The 24,640-nt window shown below is 41.3% G+C and overlaps 1 protein-coding gene across 1 annotated transcript in view; it reads right to left on the reverse strand.

The window, feature by feature from the left end:
- Positions 1 to 24,640, reverse strand: part of SLC36A4 (solute carrier family 36 member 4) — a 177,263-nt gene that overhangs the window by 144,824 nt on the left and 7,799 nt on the right. The window contains exons 2-6 of the mRNA XM_060771113.2: positions 19,451 to 19,571; positions 17,833 to 17,923; positions 16,178 to 16,266; positions 13,937 to 14,032; positions 10,933 to 11,017 (exon numbers count right to left, since the gene is read on the reverse strand). Of these exons, the coding sequence (XP_060627096.2) occupies positions 10,933 to 11,017; positions 13,937 to 14,032; positions 16,178 to 16,266; positions 17,833 to 17,923; positions 19,451 to 19,571 (482 nt within the window). The remainder of the gene's footprint in view (positions 1 to 10,932; positions 11,018 to 13,936; positions 14,033 to 16,177; positions 16,267 to 17,832; positions 17,924 to 19,450; positions 19,572 to 24,640) is intronic.

Here is a 24,640-nt window from a genome sequence, read left to right on the forward strand (position 1 = left end):
TGGTAGTCGTTGATAGTGCTGCCAGGCTGAGCTGAGGTCTCCGAGGAAGGACCGGGGAGAAGCAGAGGCGGCGAGGTGGAGAGCAAACCATTTTCCTAGTTTCCAACAGACCTCACAACCCCTGAGGATGCCTGTCATAGATGCAGGCAAAACATCAGGAAAGAATGCTTCTAGAACATGACCACACAGCCCGAAAAACTTACAGCAACCCAGCGATTTCATTCACTTCTTCCTGAATATGTTTCCTTTATGAAAAAAAGTTCATTGGCAATCTTTTTGCTTAGAGATAAACATCCAGGCAGCATTCTTATTCTCATTACTTGGTTGCTGATGCTGGCCTCCATCACACAACTATTCCAAACCGAAGTCGACCCACCAAATCAATTGCTAAATGATAAATCCATACTTATTTAAATCCTACTGATTCATTGCATCTAGCCTAGCTGGGCCCAGGAATCGAATGAGGTCAGTAGCAAGCAAAAGGCAAAGAAGAATATTTTATTAGCATTAATAAAGGCAGTAAATTTATTAGGCAGCAATCTATAAAGTCACTTATCTAGAAGAAAGCTTCACTGAATTTACATTTGAGCAGAGATTGTCTAGGATGGTACTGTTAAATATTAAATATAGGCAGCTGCCCGAGAGATACGCATGAGACAACACTGAAAATAAAACCTTAATCTGATTAAACCATTTAAAAGGTTTGCCACTCTTGGTTTGTGTTCCAGGTCCATCTGCTTATGTAAAGATGATAGAGGAGAGAAAAACTTTTGGGGGAGATAAATAAAACTTTGGAAAGGGTGCCACATTACATTACCCTCTCAGCATTTGATCTGCCGGTTGCAACACAGCCGGAACTAAGCAGCCCAAATAAGTACCTTGAACAGTCAAAGACAAGACTGTCCTAAGAAGTTAACAGAAAGATGAAAGACTAACTCGCCTCCGCCTCCCTTCCCCGGCATCGCGGTGGCGTCTGGGGCAGAGCAACAGTTTACTGCTGATTGTGATAATAGGAACGGTATCCATGACTCATCTTCTGCCTAACCTAGTCTCCTTTGCAATGTCAGACTTAATATCATCATCATCTCTAACCACTCGGTCACCATCGCTTTGAAGCTGCAGCAATTTCCTCCAGTGCGTCACTCCACCGAGTTAGTCATCTTGGGCCGGGGCATAGTAAATATTACCCCCTCGCCTTCTCTCCACCACCCCAAATCAAGACAGGAAAGAGCCTGGCAAAATACAGTATAACAAAGTTAACAAAGGAAATGTGTTCCTGAGTATTAAGGCCTGAACAATGGCTTCGAAATACAGGAAAAGAGATTCCACCTGAACACGAGGAAGAACTTCTTAACTATGAGAGATGTTCAGCAGTGGAACTCCATGTGGTGAAGGCTCCTTCTTTCGAGGCTTTTAAACAGAGGCTGGATGGCCATCTGTTGGAGGGTCCTTTGAATGCAATTTTCCTGCTTCTTGGCAGAGAGTTGGACTGGATGGCTCACGAGGTCTCTTCCAACTTTGCTAAACAATGGCTTCAAACTACAAGATATGAGATTCCATCTGAACAAGAGGAAGAACTTCTTAACTGTGAGAGCTTGATTAGCACTAAATAGTCTTGCAGCTTCAAAGCCTGGCTGAACAAAATCTGGCTTCCAGTTTTTTTTAAAAAAAAAACCTCTAAAATCAGGACAGTAAATGCACAGGAACACTCAGAAAACAGGGGAATTCCAGTTAGGAAATAATCAGAGCCAGCTAACACCTCCTAACAAAGGATTCCCAAAGGCAGGAAGCAGACAGGCTTTGAAGTTGCAAGGCTAATTAACATGGCCAATTGCAACATTCACATTTGCCTCCAACAGACAAGAGTTCCTTCTCCCACACTGGACATTCAACAGATATATAAACTCCACTTGCCCAGTTTCCAACAGAACTCACAACTTCTGAGGATGCCTGCCATATGGGTGGAACATATCAGGACAGTAAATAAAGAGGAACAAGGGAATTCCAGATAGGAAACAATCAGGGCCAGCTAACACCTCCTAACAACAGATTCCCCAAGGCAGAAAGCAGCCAGGCTTCGAAGTTGCAAGGCTATTCAGTGCTAATCAACATAGTCAATTGCAACATTCACACTTGCATCTAACAGACAAGAGTTCATTCTCCCACCCTGGACATTCCACAGATATACAAATCCCACTTGCCCAGTTTCCAAAAGACCTCACAACCTCTGAGGATGCCTGCCATATGGGTGGAACATAAGAAGAGAATGCTTCTGGAGCATGGCCATACAGCCCAGAAAACTCACAGCATCCAAAAAATGAAGATGTTTCAACCAAAGTTTTTATTCAGATTAGCAATATGAATAATGTCCGGAGAAGGGCGATCAAGCTGGGAGCCAAGCCCTATGAGGAGAGACTTAGGGAGTTTATCCTCATACAGCTTGGCTTCCAGCTTGAAGCCAACTTGGGGGAGTCTCCTCTGGAAGTTTTTAAACAGAGGCTGGCTGACCATCCATTGGGAGTGCTTTGATTGTGTATTCTTGCATAGCAGAATGGGATTGGAATAAAATGACTCTTGTGGTCCCTTCCGATTCTACGACTATGAAAACAATCATGTTTTAGTATTGCAGAAGTAAACAAAGACATGGTGGCCCTTCTAAAGACTACTAGGTTTCTTGCAGCCAGGGACGACCGTTATTTACTTTTCATACAATTTCAGTTTTGGTGACCAGATCTGTTTTTAGTAGGAGTAGCTGATGAATCGGGCTTACTGATTCTCCCTTTTTCTATCTGTTTTGCAGTTGACAGATGCTCAAAACATGATTCTAGAAGCAGCTGCTGTTTACCTTGTTTATAAGGAGACAAACACATGGCCACAGTAGGACTGGATAAAAGCTCAAGCTTTATGTTCTGCATGTTTTACTACAAATAAACGGATGCCAAAATTGTTTCTTCAGTCCTTATTCATAATCTTCCCAATGCAAATGGTGCTAAAACATGTTTATGGGAAGAGTAAAAGTGGGATAAGAACGGATGTAAAAAAGCTTAATGAAAAGGAGAATCTTTGTCACCAGCTTTGTTAAGTGCCAGATCCTGCATTCAACTTCCAAACAATTTTGCTTGAGCTTTTATTTGCTAATTTGCAATAGATATATGGGGCCCCTTGGTCACACAGCGGGTTAAACCGCTGAGCTGCTGAACTTGCTGACCGAAAGGTTGGTGATTCGAATCCGGGGAGCGAGGTAAGCTCCGGCTGATAGAACACTTTGGCTTTCTCGATGTTCAGTGAGAGGCCAAGCTTTTCATATGCTTCTGCAAATGTGTTTAGAGTGGTTTGTAGGTCTTCTGAATGAGCACAAATTTCATTATCATCAGCATATTGGAGTTCTATGACAGACATTGTTTTGACATTGTTGTGACCTTTTGGCTGCAGTGGCACAATGGGTTGAACCTTTGTTTTGCTGAACTGCTGACTTAAAGGTTGGCAGTTCAAATCCGCGAGACAAGGTGAGCTCCTGCTGTTAGCCCTAGCCCTTGCCAACCTAGCAGTTTGAAAACATGCAAATGTGAGTAGATCAATAGGTGGGAAAGTAACGACACTCCATGCAGTCATGCCGGCCACATGACCTTGGAGGTGTCTACGGACAACGCCGGCTCTTTGGCTTAGAAATGGAGATGAACATCACCCCACAGAATCAGGCACGACTAGACTTAATGTCAGAGGGAAACTTTACCTTTAAAAAGATATATACATTTTCCTCCATGCATAAATATCCCACCAATAATGGTCAACATACTATAAATGTAATGTTCTATTTCATATTCTGTCTTTCCATATGTGTTGCCCAAGTTATCCAATGGCAACACTTTCTTAAAGCCCTGATCAGGCAGGGAATGTCTCAATGAATCCTCTTTCATCTCACTTTTCCAGTTGTTTTTAAAATATCCCAGCTTCTCTCTGCTCCTCCCTGCTTCATAGTCAGATTGTTTCCATGGGTGCAAATTGATGGTTCAATGTACAAAAAGGGTTTGCACCCAGTAAACGCAAGCACAGGGAGAGGACAGGAGATGGCAGCATCTTACCCTTTTAAGTAGACTGTCAAAAGCTGCTCCAGCTCCTCCAAGCACATGTGTTTTTCCTTAAGATGCATTCACACTGTAGAATTAATGCAGTTCGACACCACTTTAACTGCCATGGCTCAATGCCACGGGAGTCTGGGAGTTGCAATTTAATGAAGCACTCTTTGCCAGAGAAAGCTAACGAGTTTTTAAAACTCCAACTTCCAGGGTGCCATAACATTGAGCTGTGGCAGTTAAAGTGGAGTCAAACTGAATTAATTCTACAGTGTAGATGCACCCTTGATTAATTTTACCATATTGACCATATGCTGATGTTGTCAAGGACTGTAAGATTGTCTGGGGAGGTCCTGCTCTCGGTCCCACCTTTGTCTCAAGTACGTTTGGCGGGGACGAGAGACAGGACCTTCTCAGTGGTGGCCTCTTGGCTATGGAACACCCTCCCTAGGGAGATTAGATCTGCTTCCTCCCTCTTAACGTTTTGGAGGCAAGTTAAAACATGGCTGTTCAAGCAAGTGTTTACAAATGCAGAGTAGCTAATACAGGAAATCAAACGATTTGACAATGGAACTGGACAATGCTTGATAATAATGAGACGCTAATGATGTTGTTTTTATTGCTTTTGTGGTGTTTTATATTGTTTAATGTTTTAATCTGTATTATGTGTTTATTTGTTGTTGCAAACTGCCTTGAGTTGCCGATCGGCTGACAAAGGCGGTATACAAATACAGTAAATAAATAAATAAATAATTGTCTGGCCACATAAGTCCTAGTTTTCATCTCTTCAAGGTACAAGGTGCAGAAATGGGACAGTTGGGTCAAGAAAATATTTACTCTGTGAAATTGAGCTCCATCTAGATTCAAGGCAAGGGATGTGTTACAGATTTGGAGTGCTCTTCCACTTAAATCAAACAGATTTTAGACTCAGTTAACAAAAGACCCATTGTATCCAATGGTAATAGCCCAAGCATGAGTCAATCTGAATGCAACCCACTACAAAACAGCAGCAGAATAAGTACCCACACACCACAAACTGTGCTAAATCCAAGAGTTAGGAACACAGGGAGCTGCTTTGTACTACTGAGTCAGATCCTTTGTTCAATCAATAAAGTATTCTCAATTTTGACTGGCTCTTTGGAGTTTTAGGAAGTTTTCTTTCTTTTTCTTTTTTTTTTAGCCCTATCAAGAGATTGATGGCATCTCCGGTTAGGTTTCCCATCCAAACACCAATCAGGGCTAATAGTTAGTATGCTGGATTTGAGAGATGAGGGTGTTAGTCCATACCCAGAAGTGAAACTTACTGAAACCTACTGAGTTACTTTGGACTAGCCCTGGAGTCCCTCAACCTGACATACCTCAAAGGGGTGCTGCTGTTACTAAACTCCAAAACAAGGAGAAGGAGGGCCAAATATATTACCTAGAGCTGTTTGCAGAGAAATGTGTACATATATATGGCAAACCTATTAATTGTATAGGGTTTTCTTAGGCAAGGAATCCTCAAAATGTGGTTTGCCATTGCCTTCCCTCAGTATCCATTGGGGGTTGCTTTTAGGATCCTCCATGGATACCAAAATCCACAGACATTCAAGTCTCATTATATACAGTGATGTAGTAAAATGGTGTCCCTTATATAAAATGGAAAAATCAAGGTTTGGTTTTTTGGCTTTTGGAGGTAAAGGGCTTTAATTCAAGTTGTGGTTGATTGAACCCTTGGAATCCATGCATATGGATTGCAAAATATATTCTAAAATCAAAAAACGGAAAGAGACTTCGTGGGCCAACCAGTCCAACCTCCTGCCAAGAAGCAGGAAAATCGCATTCAAATCACTCCCGACAGATCGTATAGGAAGTTGACCCATGCCTGTTTGTTGCTTATGTCAGTAATTTTGGAGCTCCCGGTGGCGTAATGGGTTAAAACCTTTGTGCCAGCAGTACTGCTGACCAAAAGGTCAGTAGTTCGAATCCAGGGAGCGGGGTGAGCTCCCGCCTGTCAATTCCAGCTTCTCATGCAGGGGTATGTACTGAGTTGCCCTCCAAAAACAGCCTTTAGAGAATGCTGAAAGTAAAAGAAAAATGCTTTCCTTCAGCAAACACAAAAGATAAGCAAATGCAATTGAAAAGTGCAAAAGAAACAAGACACAAATTAAAGTCTCTTACAAATTCTAATCTGGCCCTCCAACAGTTTGAGGGACTGCAACCTGGCCCTCTGTTTAAAAAGTTTGAAGACCCCTGAGGTAGAGTAATAGTAAAGGCTGAGCATCCTGTATCTGCTATTCCAAAAACTGAAATTATCCGCTAAGGCAGAAGACACCTTTGCTTTCTGGTGATTCAGTGTCTACAAACTTTGTTTCATGCACAACATCATTTAAATTGTTGCATAAAATTACCTGTTTATATGGTGATTATATGTTTATCTATATCATAGAATCATAGAATCAAAGAGTTGGAAGAGACCTCATGGGCCATCCAGTCCAACCCCCTGCCAAGAAGCAGGAATATTGCATTCAAATCACCCCTGACAGATGGCCATCCAGCCTCTGTTTAAAAGCTTCCAAAGAAGGAGCCTCCACCACACTCCGGGGCAGAGAGTTCCACTGCTGAACGGCTCTCACAGTCAGGAAGTTCTTCCTCGTGTTCAGATGGACATATAGAAGCGACTTGAAGTTTCTGAAGTTACTCCTGACACGAAAAAAAATGTCAGTAATTGACAAAATGGGTTCAACAGTGGGAGAGTGGGAGAAGGGGGTTCTGCTAATAATTTAGTGCTTGGATCTTGTGGATCTGGTGCCTGCCTAGCATTACGACGACTGACTGAAGTCATAAAGAATAAGAACACATTTCAAAGATTTCTGCGAGGCACCAAAGAAGCAGCACATCTTAGCACAGTGGGGTGGTGACACGCTGATTCTGAACGCTGAGCGAGTTGCTTTAATATTCCTTTCAACGCATTTGCAAACCAATGTCACTTCCACCCTAAAAGGCACTCACTCACAGGGAGTTACATAAAAGCTCAGCAACCGAGCTTACATCTTCCCTTTTGTGATGTGATGCTGGGAGGATGCAATCTGAAGCAAAGTGGTGATGTAATACAAGCGTGTGCTTATGCCTTCCACTTTACTGCTCCTGTTCGACTGCAACGCCCTACTACCCTGCTTGTTCTATTACCACTAAGCATCTCCGTTTCCAAAGCAACCACAGATGTCTTGCAGCATGCCCGCTGATAAAATCTCTGGGTGGTAGTGAATGAATGTCTTTCGTTCATTCATCATATTCCAGATTTTTAGAAAAGAAAAGAAACAGACCTGTTATATCATTTTTTTCTTACTGTAATACCGCACAAGTTTGTTCAGTCAACCCAAAGATTGCGAGAGTGCCCTGCTTCCTGTTGAACTCATACTACCAGTGACTGATGTAAGCAACAAATAGGCCTGATTCAACCTGCCTTAGGATTCTTCAAGTTCAAGAACGGTATATGGGAACAGGACAAAGCACTACGATCTGTTCTACCCTGGACATGTTGGAAGGCAAAGGAAAAAGTGTGTATATGCAGACAGGATGAGCTGTGAGCTGGCGATCTTCCAGGTGATTCTGTACTTATGTGCCCACGAACCTTGGTAGTGCTCAACCTGTGATCCTCCAGATGCTTTTGTAGGTTTGGCTCCCAAGAACCTGCTGACAATTTTCCATTGCCATCCTCTATAAAAAATACTAAATATGTGCATACTGTATATACTTGAGTATAAGCCAATCCGAATATAAGCCTAATTTTACCACCAAAAACTGGAAAAACATATTGACTTGGGTATAAGCCAAGGGTGGGAAGTGAATCAGCTACTAGTAAATTTCAAATAAAAATAGATACCAATAAAATTACATTAATTGAGGTATCAGTAGTTTAAATGTTTTTGAATATTTACATAAAACTGAAATTTAAGATAAGACTGACCAACTCTGAATAAAACATGATTCTAACCTTCTTCAATGTAAATGTGCTTACGCATCCTTCCAATAATAATAGAGTAAAATAATAAATGTAATACTAATAATATTAATAATAACAGATTAAACTAATAAATGTAATAATTATGATAATCATCATCATCATCATCATCATGTGGGACTTTCAAATCCAAACTGACAAAGTTTTGGAACACAATACGCCAAACATCACGATTGTGGGAAAGAAAAAAGTTTGGATTATTGATGTTGCCCTATCGGATGATAGTCACATTGACGAAAAACAACAGGAAAAACTCAGAAGCCCTGCTCTACACAATACGATAGTCATGCAGGCTGGGATTTCTGGGAGTTAAGGTCCAAATCATCTGGAAGACCAAAGGATGAAAACCAGTGGTATAAGCAAGTACATTTTGTGATAGTGCCTTACAGGTCAGCTTTCACTTCCAGTGCTTCAGTCACAATGAAATAGGTGGTTCTTAATTTGCAACATTTTGATCTTTGAACCACATGAGCCTTTTGAGATAATAGCAGAGGTCTATCCAAGTACACAATCTAGTTTCTCACAGAGGCCAATCAGATGCTTCCTGGGAACCCACAACTATTACAGAAGGACAACATCCTACAACTGAACGCTTCTTTCAGAACTCTTTAGCATCAATCCTAGTTAATATTTTAATGGGAAACCATCAATGAATAACAATTAAAGGTAAAGGTTGTCCCCTGACATTAAGTCTAGTCATGTCTGACTCTGGGGTGTGGTGCTCATCTCCATTTCTAAGCTAAAGAGCCAGCGTTGTCCGTAGACACCTCCAAGGTCATGTGGCCAGCATGACTGCATGGAGCGCCATTACCTTCCCGCCGGAGCGGTACCTATTGATCTACTCACATTTGCATGTTTTCGAACTGCTAGGTTGGCAGAAGCTAGGGCTGACAGCGGAAGCTCACGCCGCTCCCCGGAATCGAACCTGCGACCTTTCGATCAACAAGCTCAGCAGCTCAGTGCTTTAACCCACTGCACCACCGGGGGCTCCTGAATAACAATTGCTGTGTCCTAATTCTGAGGAAAGAACTGGCAAAACCACCTCTGAATATTCCTTACCTAAGAAATCCCCGCACAATTCATAGGGTGATTATAAGTCTATAAAGCTACTTGATGGCACACACACATACAGATAACAATCCCTTGATGGCACACACGCATACAAATAACAATCCCTTCAGGATAAGTGGTTATTCTTTGAAAGGCCAATCCTGGAACAGCGTAGCGTAAAAAACCAAGAACTTCATAGAGTCCAAGTGGAATGTATGGTAAAATATACTATTAAGATTCCTAGCACACAAAAGCTCAGTACCAAGGGGAAGAGAATGCATACTTCTGATCATACAAGTCTTATGAATATGTGAGAGATTTGGGAAAGTGAGTTATAATTTGTTCCCTTCGGTAATTCAGCCGTTCAGCTTCCGAGCACAATTCAAAGTGCTGGTTTTAACCTTTAAAGCCCTAAATGGTTCTGGCCCAGATTACCTGTCCAAACATATCTCCTGTTACGAACCATCACGCTTAAGATCGTCAGGAAAGGCCCTGCTCTCGATCCCACCATTTTCACAAACACGGTTGGTGGGGACAAGAGACAGGGCCTTCTCGGCAGTGGTCCCCCGTCTGTGGAACTCTCTGCCTAAGGACATCAGGTTGGCCACCACCCTCCTGTCCTTTAGAAGACAACTGAAGACTTGGCTTTGGGACCGGGCGTTCGATTAGTGGACAGCGGCAACTGGAAAGAAACTTAGGATATCTGCAACATTGGATTTACCCTGATTTGGATTTGGTTTTAATGGGCATGCTGAATTTATTGTTTAATGAATTGTATAATGTGTTTTTAATGTTTTTTAATGTTTTAAATGTGGTTTTTGATTGTTTATATGCTGATAGCATAGCCCTGAGTCCCCCTTAGGGGGAAGAAGGGCGGGTTAGAAATGCATGAAATAAATAAATAAATATATAAAATAATTTACCCTCCTATTGTTGACATAAGCAAGTTTTTCCTCCAAAGCAAAAGAGCTAGAACTAAGAGCAAAACTAATGTGACACTGGCTCCCTCTACAGGTCAAAATGAAAATATATCATTCCTTCTTCTAAATCCACAAAAAGCCAAAAACTATCATTGAAAACTAATAGCAACAAAGACCATCATGCCATTGGGTTGCTGTGAGTTTTTCAGGCTGTCTGGCCATGTTCCAGAAGCATTCTCTTCTGACATTTCACCCACATCTATGGCAGGCATCCTCTGAGGTTGTGAGGTCTGTTGGAAATTAGGCAAGTGATGTTTATCTATCGTTGGAATGTCCAAGGTGGGAGAAAGAACTCTTGCCTGTTGGAGGCAAGTATGAATATTGCAATTTGTCACCTTAATTAGCACTGAATGGCCTTGCAGCTTCAAAGTCTGCCTGCTTCCTGCCTGGGGGAATCCTTTGTTCTTTCTCTCACCTTGGGACATTCCAAATATATATATCACCACCCCACCCACCCACCCCCCCCCCCACACACACACACACACATCAGATGTTTCATAAGGCATTTTCGTGGTTGCCACATGAAGCTGGGACCGAGAATATATATCCCTAGGTGGCTATAGGTATTCTTAACCCTATGTATCCACATGAATCATGTTGCCCTGGTCTAAAGGAATAATGTGTGAGAATAATGTGAAAAAAGCATGCATGGGCAAACTTCGGCCCTCCAGGCGTTTTGGACTTCAACTCCCATAATTCCTAACAGCCGGTAGGCTGTTAGGAATTATGCGAGTTGAAATCCAAAACACCTGGAGGGCCGAAGTTTGCCCATGCCTGGTATAGTGACTATTCATTTTCACAATGCTTTTTAAAAAATAAAACTTACATGTTTTGAATTTTCGGCCAGGAACACAATATATACACTACAAAACCCCAACTGTGTCACCACAAGGAAGAAGTCAACAATATGCCTGCAAAGAGACAAAAGAAGAGAAAGAAAAAATCACTTTAGTGAGCTGGTTTCTTGATTTGCAGAGAGGACGTGATTTCCAATAACAATCAATTGCACTGAAGATGCCGGATCATTCTTTCTGTGGGAGAAGCCGCTCAGTGTACGTGACATATAATGCTCAGAAAAATCATTAAAATGTGAGATGGGGTCTTGAAAAGACAACCACACAAGTAAATCCAAATTAAAAATAGTAAACGAACTTTATTTCCCTTAAGGGTATAGGAATCCCCTTATTTGACAAGTTAAGGAAGAGAGCACTATCAAAAACTGGATTTTTAATTTGTTTTTGTAGTTTTGGAATATGTTTATTTGCATATATGTATATAATTTTTTAGTTGGGTCCCAAGATTCAACACAAAATTCATTTACGTTTCATAATCATCATAGGTTAGGTAAGGTTTGCCCCTGACATTAAGTCTAGTCTTGTTCAACTCCGGGGGGTGGTGCTCATCTCCATTTCTACATGAGCTGGCATTGTCCATAGACACCTCCATGGTTATGTGGCCAGCATGACTGCATGGAGTGCCGTTATCATCCTGCTGGATAGTAAGGATGGTAACAGCATCCTTACCATTTTGAAATGGTATTTGCATTTTTTTCGAACTGCTAGGTTGGTAGAAGCTGGGGCTAACAGCGGAGCTCACCTTGCTCCCTGGATTTGAACCTGTGACCTTTCGGTCAGCAACTTCAGCAGTTCAGCGGTTAACCCACTGTGCCACCAGGGACTCCATGTAAACATATAAATCATATATGTTTATATGATTACTAGCTGCACCCGCCACACGTTGCTGTAGCCAACCTTTCCTCCTTCTTTCTCTACTCCTTTCTTTCTCTCCTCCTGTCTTTCTCTCCTTCCTTCCCTTTCTTTCTCTTTACTTCCTTCTTGTCCTCTTCCCTTCCTTTCCCTCACCTTTTCTTTCCCTTCCACTTTCTCCCCTTTCTTCCTTCTCTACCTATTATTGGACTACAACCTATTATTGGACTATAGATCATCAGTCCTCCTGATCTATCTATCTATCTATCTATCTACCTACCTACCTACCTACCTATCTGTATCTAATCTATCTATCTGGAGGATTGCTGGGAGTTGCAGTCCAGGAATAGGAAACTGGAATTATGCAGGGATTGGGATGCTTTCATAGAAATCCAAGGAGAAGAAAGCTTGCAGCTTGGAAACAATGCATTTGGATCATATTCCTCTCCTAAAGGGCCTGGTCTAGGGGATGTTGGGAGCTGTAGTCTGGAAGAGATATACTATTGAGTGTTTTGTTTGCCAGGAGGAGTCCTTTTTGTGCATGCACTGTAGCGTCTTTTGCCTTTTTTGGCTTTTTAAGTCCCTTCTGCTGTGCTTTTCAGTGTTTTTATGAGCGATGGTCACTCGTTGGCCTGATCGGTACCTTGTGTCCAAATTTGGTGTCCATTTGTCCAGTGGTTTTTGAGTTATGTTAATCCCACGAACGAACATTACATTTTTATTTATATAGATCAGGGGTCCTCAAACTAAGGCCCGGGGGCCAAATACGGCCCTCCAAGGTCGTTTACCCGGCCCTCGCTCAGGGTCAACCTAAGTCTGAAACAACTTGAAAGCACACAACAACAACAACAATCCTATCTCATCAACCAAAAGCAGACCCACACTTTCCATTGAAATACTAGTAAGTTTATATTTGTTAAAATTGTTCTTCATTTTAATCTGGCCCTCCAACAGTTTGAGGGACTGTGACTGGCCCTCTGTTTCATCATCATCACCATCATCATATTTAATTACTTATTAATCGCCCTCCATCCGAGAATGCTCTAGGCGATTTACAGCTAAATTGTAAAAGAAAAAATACATACATACAGAATTCAAAAATTAACAGAGATTGAATGCTCTAGTAAAAAGCCAGGTCTTAAGTGCTAGAGTAAAAGGCCCTAAGTCACGCATGGCTCTCATGTAGGGCGGCAAGGAATTCCATAAGGCAGGGGCAGAAATAGAAAAAGCCCTGCATCTGGTACTTTCCTAGTGCACTTCTCTAGGACCTGTTTAAAACATTTGAGGACCCCGGATACAGATAAACATATAATCACCATATAAACAGGTAATTTTATGCAACAATTTAAATGATGTTGTGCATGAAACAAAGTTTGTAGACACTGAATCACCAGAAAGCAAAGGTGTCTTCTGCCTTAGCGGATAATTTCAGTTTTTGGAATACCAGATACAGGATGCTCAGCCTTTACTATTACTCTACCTCAGGGGTCTTCAAACTTTTTAAACAGAGGGCCAGGTCGCAGTCCCTCAAACTGTTGGAGGGCCAGATTAGAATTTGAAAAAAAACATGAATGAATTCCTATGCACACTACACGTATCTTATTTGTAGTGCAAAAAAAAACAACACTGAAAAACAATATAATAATTAAAATGAAGAACAATTTTGACAAATATAAACTTATGAGTATTTCAGTGGGAAATGTGGGCCTGCTTTTGGCTGATGAAATAGCATTGTTGTTGTGTGTGCTTTCAAGTAGTTTCAGACTTAGGTTGACCCTGAGTGGGGCTGGGTAAATGACCTTGGAGGGCCGTATCCGGCCCCCAGGCCTTAGTTTGAGAACCCCTGCTCTACCTCTTTAAGCATTGTGTCGTAACTGGGGCAGATAAAAGATGTTTAAAATGGAAGCACTTCCTGCCAGTGAAGAGTATATTCACTGAAATACATTTGCCGCTCATTTATTTTCATGGCCTTCAGCTTCACAGAGCATAAGTGTCTTGTACAATTTCTATTATGTGAATATAGGGCTTGCAATATACTTGTTTTAATGCCAGTAATTCAACCAATGTTTTAATATATATTTTTTCGTATGATAAATAATTGAGTTAATAAAGGACCAAGCTCACCTTCCCCAATGGGCTCGTTTCTGCATAAAGTCAAAAGGCCCGGCTTCTATTGCATGGCTAACTGTGTCGCTATACCCTAAGGAAGACTTTTTCAACCTAAGACATACGAGAGAGAAAAGAATCATTACTTTCCCACATAGAATGAATGAATAAGGTACAAGTTTGCAAAATGGGTTTTGCCTTGTTTAAAAAATACACAAAGCAGAGAAAGCATATATATAGTTTTAATTCAACAGCTATGGAAAGTGGAGCCGTAGATTAAAATACCTTTGAACTGTCATATTTTTAAAAGTAAAGACTATTTCCACAGTCAAGAAGGCTGCAAGAAAAAACAAAAAATCCTTCCAGTATTTTCTCTTGATCATGGGAGTTCTGTGTGCCAAAATTGGATGTAATAAGGAACATTTAATCTAGTTTACACTTCTAGCCAGAAAGGTGGATACAGAGCAGAATGGAACATACGTCCTGGTGTCACAAGAACTGGGAAGAAGCTAAGTAAATACATGGCTTATTGTGCAAACCAGGATTGGCGATAAAGCTTACTGAAGACCCCTTTTCCCCATGATAACTCTTCCAGGAGTGGATTTCCTTTCTGAGGGATAGATTTCTCTCACTTCCTGTTGTCTCACTTCCATTCTCAACTAGACGTTGTATATAAGTTGGATGCGGTAACATGAGGACTGCCTTATGTATATGTGTATGTTTATAGTAATATAATATAGAATTTGTAACTCTGGTTAAAGCATAATAATAATAATAATAATAATAATAATAATTCTTTGCTGCATGAAGATTGCGCAGACTATAAGCAGAGGCATAACACTGTTGCTCAAATGATTAATTGGAACTTGTGCCACAAATCCCATCAGCCTGTGACAAAGAACTGGTGGGATCACAAGCCTGAAAAGGTTACAGAAAATGAACATGTCAAACTATTCTGGGAATCCCGAATTTAGGCTGACAGACTTTTGGAGCACAATACTCCTGGCCTCACAATCGTGTTAAAAAACCAAGTATGGATCGTCTATGTTGCAATCCCAGGCAACAGCAGGATTGAAGAGAAACAACTGGAAAAGCTGACATGATATGAGGATTTAAAGATCAAACTGCAAAGACTCTGGCACAAGCCAGTAAAGGTGGTCCCAATGGTGATCGGCATACTGGGTGCAGTGCCTAAAGACCTTGGCCTGCACTTAAACACAATCAGCGCTGGCAAAATTACCATCTGCCAGCTGTAAAAGGCCACCTTACTGGGACCTTAATGCATTATTCGCCGATACATCACACAGTCCTAGACACTTTGGAAGTGTCCCGACGTGTGATCCAATACAACAGGCAGCAGAGTGATCTTGTTTGCTGTGGACTCATCTTGTTGTGTTTCAAATAATAATAATAATAATTCTTTATTTATATCCCACGTTTCTCCCTAACGGGATCCAAAGGAGTTCACAACGTAATACAATAGAGATCAAATACAAGACAAAAATCACAAAGAATAATAATATTCAGAAAGATATATATAAATATTAAGCATTAAAAATTTAAAACCAATTACAATTATTGTGGACTAGCTATATATTTATTCAGACACACATATATAGTCCACATTTCCATATATGTTGTGTATATATATGTATGTATGCCCACAAGGAAAATATACATCCTTAGTATCTTATAAATCTGGAAAAATGCATACAGCTTTCACTGGATTAAAGATTAGAGCAGAGAAGTGTTGTGAATGTACAATGTGAGCAATGCATAGCTGTGCAAAGGAAAGTTTAAGGCCTTACATAAAATTGAAATTTAATATGGAATTTGTAACTCTGAGAAATTATTATTATAACATATATTCTTCAATATAAATGCTTTTACTCGTTGTTCTTGTATATCTTGAGATCATTTCCATCTCAAGGTGACCACAAAGTGAACCCATCAGCTTCTGGGACAATAAGTATGGGCCATTCAAGGTCACCAGTGGATTTCCAGTGGGGAATCGAAACCTGATCTCCAGAGTCACTGTCCATAGTGCCTATATAACGTAAATTTTGAAACACATCAACAAGGGATTTTCATCCGATTGGTGACACACCACACTGGCTTATTTAGCCTTCAAATAATCATCATAGCTACTATTAGTTGTTAAGGTTTTCATATATTTTGGGACTCTGTGTGTGTGTTGAGTCCAATAGCTTTTGTGCTTACACTCATGACCACACATCACACAGTTCTTCTCGCACTCACCTCTGGGAAAAATGCTGGCTACAACGCACCAAAATGTGCATACAGTGAATTGACACAACTCCAATAAACACAAGACTGATTGGTCCAAGCTGGAAAAAAAACCAGAATATGAATATAATTAGTAATAGAAAATTCACAAAGTGGACTGGTTTATCCCATGCTATATCTGCAAGCTAAACTGTTTAAGGCAGGAGAAGACAACTGCAGAGGATCACAAACACCAGATTTTTCTGGTCATAACACGATCAACATGTTTCTAAAAGTCTCACCTAGAAATAGAACAGGTTTTGGGGTGGAGGAACCAATGTAGTTTCCACTTAGAAAGCATTGGAGTGCACCAGCGACAAACCAATTTTTGGCAAAACAATACTGTATTTACTCAGTTGTAATGAACAACTTTTTTGGGCTAAACTGCATTACAATCAATGATGTGTAAAATTCATGCATGACCCCCTCACCTGTGCCCCCTCCATCAGGCTGAGGCAAGTGAACTCACCAAGCTCGGCCTGACGAAGATGTAGAGGCTTCCCAAGTGGCTTCATTCACAAGGCTTTCAACACCAATTCTTCAAATTTTGAAGGTCCTTTGTTGAACAACCCCCCCCCCCCCCGGCTTTGAAGCTGCAAGGCCATTCAATGCTAATCAAGGTGGCCAATTGGAACATTCACAACTGCCTCCAACAGACAAGAGTTCTTTTCCCCACTTTAGACATTCCACAGATCTATAAACCTCACTTGCTTAGTTTCCAACAGATCTCACAACCTCTGAGGATGTATGTCATAGATGTGAGTGAAATGTCTGGAGAGAATGCTACTAGAACATGGCAGTACAGCCTGGAAAACTCACAACAACCCACTAAAACAGCATTTCTCAACCTGGGGGTCGAGACCTCTGGCGGGGCCACGAGGGGGGTGTCAGAGTGGTCGCCAAAGACCGTCAGAAAGCACAGTATTTTCTGTTGGTCATGAGGGTTCTGTGTGGGAAGTTTGGCCCAATTCTATCATTGGTGTGGTTCATAATGTTCTTTGATTGTAGGTGAACCATAAATCCCAGCAACTACAACTCCCAAATGTCAAGGTCTATTTCCTCAAACTCCACCAGTGTTCACATTTGAGAATATTGAGTATTCGTGCCAAGTTTGGTCCATATCCATCATTGTTTGAGTTCACAGTACTCTCTGGATGTAGGTGAACTACAACTCCAAAACTCAAGGTCAATGCCCAAACTCTTCTAGTATTTTCTGTTAGTCATGGGAGTTCTGTGTACCAAGTTTGGTACAATTCCATTGTTGGTGGAATTCAGAATGCTCTTTGGTTGTAGGTGAACTATAAATCCCAGCAACTGACAAAATCAATCCCCCTCCCCAATCTGACTAGTATCCAAATTTGGGTGTATTAGGTATTTGTGCCAAATTTGGTCCAGTGAATGGAAATACATCCTGCATATCAGATATTGACATTATGATTCATAACAGTAGCAAAATTACAGTTATGAAGTAACAATGAAAACAATGTTATGGTTGGGGAGTCACCACAACATGGACTGTATTAAGGGTTCACAACATGGACTGTATTAAGGAAGGTTGAGAACCACTAAACTAAAACAAGGTAGATTGTTCCCTTCTCCTCACAAGAAATGAACTATGTATCACTTACCACAATGCCTGAATTCTTTATTGCGAGCGGAAGCCCTAGAAGTCCAGTTCCAATGTTTCCTTTCAAGAGATGTGTGAGTGTCTGGACAAAACTGAAAATTTAGAGGGAAGGGGGAAAAAAATTTAACAGCATTGGTGAAATTCACAAGGCCAAAACAACTAGAACATTTGTTTGTTTGTTTGTTTGTTTACTGCATTTTTATCCCACCCTTTACAGCCCAAAGACAACTCAGGGCAGTGCACAGACTGGTAACAATTAAATGCCATAACATACATATATACATATCAATTAAAAACAGTTAATATCACATAATAAAAAATCTATATAAAACAACTTAAAACTATATGAATTGGTTTCTAGCAGTTCAACTCCTTATCCATTTACATCGTCTAATCCGTTCTGTGATCGTTATTTCATCATACTATGTTTGTCCAATTACACTTGGTCAAAGAGTGAGGTTTTTACTATTTTCTGAAAGGTCAGGAGAGAGGGGGCTAATCTAATATCCCTGGGAAGGGAGTTCCAAAGCCAAGGGGCCACCACTGAGAAGGCCCTGTCTCTTGTCCCTGCCAGACGCGCTTGCGAGGAAGGTGGGATTGAGAGCAGGGCCTCCCCAGGTAATCTTAAATTCCTGGATGGTTCATAAGGAGAGATACGTTCGGACAGGTAAGCTGGGCCAGAACCGTTTAGGGCTTTATAGGCTAAAGCCAGCACTTTGAATTGTGCTCAGTAGCAAACTGGGAGCCAGTGGAGCTGGCGTAACAGAGGAGTTGTATATGCTCCCCGAGCATACAGTTAGTAACCTGGCTGCCGCCCGCTGAACCAAGGGCCTTCTCAGTGGTGGCCCCCCGACTCTGAAACTCACTTCCCAGGAACGTCAAGCATGCCCCATCATTGGTAGCCTTTAGGAGGAGCCTGAAAACGTGGCTGTTCCAATGTGCCTTCCCAGAATAAGGAAATAATCCCCAGCAAAATGTCCTCAAATACACTTTAACTATCCGTTTGGATTGCGCTCCCCTCACTTTTTAAAAATCCTCCTATTAGATATATCCTACCTGTTCGTGACCAGCGTTATTTTTTAATTTTTAACTAATACATCTGGCCTGGCCATAGATTTTAAATCCTTGTATATTAATGTTTATATATGATTTATTTAATTCAATTGTTATTTTTTGTTTATTGCTTTTTTGTTACTGATGTGATGTGTTGTTGGGCTTGGCCTTATGTAATCCGCTCTGAGTCCCTTGGGGAAATGGAGGCGGGGTATAAATAAAGTATTATTATTATTATTATTATTATTTGAAGCTTCCGAACAGTCTTCAAAGGCAACCCCATGTACAGCGCGTTGCAGTAGTCTATATGGGATGTAACCAGAGTGTGGACTACCATCGCCAAGTCAGACTTCCCAAGGTACGGGCGCACATGTTCAAATACAAGAAAGACTAGGGACACGAAAAAGTTATTTTCACAGCCAGAAAACGTAATCCTTGAACTTAGAAAAGTTAAATTTTTGGACCAAAGTTCTCTCAATTCTCTCAACAACCAAAATGTAACTTTTCCAGTGTCTGATCGTATTGGTTTTTTTAATCTTTTTTTAAAGTGGGAAATCAATACATACGTAATGCTTTCTTGATCATCAAGCTGATATTTCTTCTCAGCTGGCAGCAATTTACTTTTATGCTCGTCATCACTCTCCGAATCCTGTTCTTCTTCTATTAAAGGCTTCATTACTTCCAGATCTAATAAGGAACAAATTAATGTCACTTTACGAATATTGAGTAAACAGCACTGATAGTTCCCAAGATGTTCTGCAGTTGTCAGGTAATTTATCCTACTTGACGATTAATAGAAACCGCTGATTGAAAAAAATCTCCTGGGTTCAAATAAAATTCAACCCATAACTACAGATAATTTGTTAAATAGCTTCTTCTACCTGTGTCATTAGTTTAAAGCCGGGAGTAGGCAAATGCAGCAGGTCCTGGGGGCAATTTTCAGCCCAAGAGCATTTAGGAAGGCTACACAGATTGCCAAAAACACCGCTTCAAAATGAAAACAAAACTGAACAGGTTGGAAGCCCACTTCTGTTTCTGAAATACGGCTAATTGTTAGTGTTAAACAGTACAGGAGGGGCTCTGGCAACTTACCAAAGGGGTAAATTGTCCATCCTGAGGTCCTTTCACATTACACAATGATAGCACTATGATTCAACTAAGTGCCATGACAACCTCCTATGGACACCTTGGATTTGCAACTCAGACATGTCATGAGGATTGTGGGGCTCTTCGGTTATCATGGACTTGGACTTCTTAGACCCCTTCTACACTGACATATACTAAACCAAATTGGTGTATAATTATTTATATGGCACTAGTCCCCTTCCCTGCGCTGCTGTGGCCCAGTCTGGGGATCTGGAAAATAAAGTAATGAGAAAGTGTTCGTTTCTAACATATGTAATTTCTTGATGCTTGTAGGTAAGCAGTATTTCTTGTTGTTTCTTTGTCAGTGTTGATGTAGAGATTGTCTGGTTTGCCTACTCTAGAACATCCAACATATAATTGTCCTTTTTTAGGGGCACCTTTGAAATCTATACTATATCTGTCCTATACATATGTGTGAGTGTGTAACATATATATCTATCTATATCTCTGGCTGGATGGCTCTTTGTCAGGAGGGCTTTGATTATATTTCTTGACCTGGTGAAGGGAGTTGGACCTGATGGCCTTAAGGCAGCACGATGGCCTTAAGGCACCCTATGAACCATCAAGATTATTAAGATCATCTGGAGGGGCCCTGCTCTCGGTCCCACCAGCCTCGCAAGCGCGTCTGGTGGGGACGAGGGACAGGGCCTTCTCGGTGGTGGCCCCTCGACTCTGGAACTCTCTCCCACTGGAGATCAGAACCACCCCATCTATCCTGGCATTTAGGAAACAGTTGAAGACTTGGTTATGGAGACAGGCATTCGTCGAGTGAGCCAGCACCCTGAGATATGGATGGAGGATGATGAGCAACGATTTTAGCGTGATGACTGACCATTATAGTTATTGATTGTAATTGCTGTTTTAATGTTTTACTGTAATATGTATTATGATGTTTTATTGATTGTATGTGATATTATGGTTGGAAACCGGTCTGAGTCCCTCAAGAGAGGTGAGAAGGCAAAGAGAGGTGAGAATACAAAACTTTTAAATAAATAAATAAATTTTTCAATCTGTGAACTATACATCCCAATAACTACAACTCCCAAATGTCCAGTTCTATTCCCCCCCCCCCACCCCCACCGCCACCAATTTCATCATTGGTAGAGTTCAGAATGCTCTTTGATTGTAGGCAAACTATAAATCCCAGCAACTACAAATCCCAAATGACAAAATCAATTTTTTTAGTGAAGGACTTACATTGGGTTATTAGGTGTCTTGTGTCAAAATTTGGTGTCAATTCGTCCAGTCGTTTTTTAGTTCTGTTAATCCCACAAACATTTTTACATTTTTATTTATATAAGTTTGCAGTACTTATATTCTGCCCTTCTCACCCCGCAGGGACTCAGGGCGGATCACAATGCACATATACATGGTAAACATTCAATGCCATAGACCAGGGCTTCCGCAAACTTTTTAAACCGAGGGCCAGGTCACAGTCCCGCAAACTGTTGGAGGATCGGATTATAATTTGGAAAAAAAAAATGAATGAATTCCTATGCACACTGCACATATCTTATTTGTAGTTCAAAAAACACTTAAAAACAATACAATAATTAAAATGAAGAACATTTTTAACAAATATGAAGTTATTAGTATTTCAATGGGCCTGCTTTTGGCTGATGAAATAGGGTTGTTGTTGTTGTTGTTGTTGTGTGCTTTCAAGTCATTTCAGACTTAGGTTGACCCTGAGCAATGGCTGGGTAAACGACCTTGGAGGGCCGTATTTGGCCCCCGGGCCTTAGTTTGAGGACCCCTGCCATAGACACACAACATATATAGACAGACACACAGAGGCTATTTCCAGCTTCATGAGTGTATGTGCGAATTTCAGCAACTGGGGGAGCTGTCGCTTCACCATCCACTTGTGACGCCAATGGAGTACTTCCTCATTCTTTTGCATGCTGCTGATTTTTATGGCATCATAAATTAGTTAAATTAGCCTCCCTGCATAAGCAGTACCTAAATTTCTTACTTGACAGATGCAACTGTCTTTCGGGCTGCAAAGTGTTGGGGTTCAGCCTGATCTGTGTGAACCTGACCCTGATCTGTGTGAACCTGATTCTCTGATAGTATTTCCACCTAGGCAAGCTACTGAACAAGTAATTTTCCCTGATACTGTGGAAACTGGTGTTGATGGGGAAAACGAAACTGAACAGCTGGATGAATATGTTTTGGAATCCAGCCGTGATAGCTCTCCACCTGGGTTTGTTAATGAGAACCGAAGGGAACAAATAACGAGAGACAGGAGTGATTCACAGTTCCTACGAAGGTCAAGTAGATTACAGGAGAGACAGGCTTCAAAGTCAAGGGGTGTTTCAAAGAATAGTTTCTTTGGGTTAAGGGGCCACCTGCTGGGTGCCTCCTCAGATCAAGCAATGTTTGGGACTGTGGCTGTGCCTTGGCAGAATTCCTGTGTTCCATGGCCCGTAATCCCAGAGGCTTCTAGTTTTCAAGTACATGGTTAGCAAGAGGCTAACAGGTTCCTGGTTCTTGTATTGTGGTTTTTGGATTTTTGCTCAAGTTCAGAGATTTTCCTGACTGCTGTGTTTCTATGGTGGTTTTTTGACTTTGCATTTAACTTTCTTTTGTAACCAATTTTTCATCAATAAAAAATAACTGTTTTTCCTGCAGACCAGTGTGGTGGATTTAATCTTATGGTCTCGTTTCTTGATCTGGGATGCAACACAAAGGTCGACAGCAAGCTAGACAAATAGTCGGGAGCTTACTCCGACCGGGGCTGGCTTTTAACTCATGACCTTTTGGTCAGTAGTGATATTAATGCAGCTGGCTCACAACCAGCTGCGCCACAATCCGTCCTTTATATGCCATTTCAGAGTGAGGACAATCCTTTCAGAAGGAAAAATATTCTGATCATTTTTTTCAAAAAAGATATAATTCATGTGGTGTAAGGCCAAAGTATTGATTGACCAAAACACTCTTGTTCAGTCCTATCCTTTGACTCTTCATCACAAAATAAAGACAGTGTGTAATTCTATCTGCACTGGTTCCTAAATAGGAGACAGAAAACAAGGAGTTAAAATTGAGTCTTGAAAGCAAGACAAGTCAGATTGAATCCAACATGAAGGTGGATCCAAAGCCTTCTGTTGAGGAAAAGATGCAGACACTTCTTTGTATTAGTCACCCAAGTGGCACAACTGGTTCAGCGGGTGGATCAGATGAAGAAGCAGACTCTCTTGCTGGACTAGTTATCTCACTATAAAAAGTTGTTGTAACTTTGCTTACAGAGGTGTACATATTTGAAATTACATGCCCAGAGGAAATAGAGCAATGGATTCTGTGGCTACAGACATCAACAATAAGTATTTATGAATTATACAAATGAGTTAAAATTCAATTAGGAATAGTCAGTTGACAAAAGTGAGGAGCTTATTTTATTTTATTGTCAGGAATGAAGAACAGCACACCGGTCGCCAAGTTGTATAACACACCCAACTACTTCAAAACGATCTTCACAGATTAGAGAGATGGGCCAAAACTAACAAAATGAAGTTCAGCAGGGACAAATCCAAGATACTCCACTTGGGCAGAAAAAATGAAATGCAAAGATACAGAATGGGGGACGCATGGCTCGAGAGCAATACGTGTGAAAAAGGTCCTTGTGGACAACAAGTTAAACATGAGCCAACAATGTCATGCGGCGGCTAAAAAAGCCAATGGGATTTTAGCCTGCATCAATAGGAGAATAGTGTCTAGGTCCAGGGAAGTCATGCTACTTTTCTATTCTGCCTTGGTTAGACCACACCTAGAATCACACTGTGTCCAATTCTGGGCACCACAATTGAAGAGAGATATCGACAAGTTGGAACGTGACCACAGGTTGTTGTTGTTCATTCGTTCAGTCGTCTCCGACTCTTCGTGACCTCATGGACCAGCCTACGCCAGAGCTCCCTGTCGGCCGTTACCACCCCCAGCTCCCTCAAGGTCAGTCCAGTCACTTCAAGGATGCCATCCATCCATCTTGCCCTTGGTTGGCCCCTCTTCCTTTTACCTTCCACTTTCCCCAGCATAATTGTCTTCTCTAGGCTTTCCTGTCTCCTCATGATGTGGCCAAAGTACTTCAACTTTGTCTCTAGTATCTTTCCCTCCAGTGAGCAGTCGGGCTTTATTTCCTGGAGGATGGACTGGTTGGATCTTCTCGCAGTCCAAGGCACTCTCAGAACTTTCCTCCAACACCACAGCTCAAAAGCATCGATCTTCCTTCGCTCAGCCTTCCCTAAGGTCCAGCTCTCACATCCGTAGGTTACTACAGGGAAGACCATGGCTTTGACTAGGCGGATCTTTGTTGCCAGTCTGATGTCTCTACTCTTCACTATTTTATCGAGACTGGACATTGCTCTCCTCCCAAGAAGTAAGCGTCTTCTGATTTCCTGGCTACAGTCTGCATCTGCAGTAATCTTTGCACCTAGAAATACAAAGTCTGTCACGGCCTCCACGGTTTCTCCCTCTATTTTCCAGTTGTCAATCATTCTTGTTGCCATAATCTTGGTTTTTTTGACGTTTAGCTGCAACCCGGCTTTTGCGCTTTCTTCTTTCACCTTGATTAGAAGGCTCCTCAGCTCCTCCTCGCTTTCGGCCATCAGGGTGGTGTC

The sequence above is a fragment of the Anolis sagrei genome, chromosome 3 (assembly GCF_037176765.1).
Source record: "Anolis sagrei isolate rAnoSag1 chromosome 3, rAnoSag1.mat, whole genome shotgun sequence".
Lineage (NCBI taxonomy): Eukaryota > Metazoa > Chordata > Lepidosauria > Squamata > Dactyloidae > Anolis > Anolis sagrei.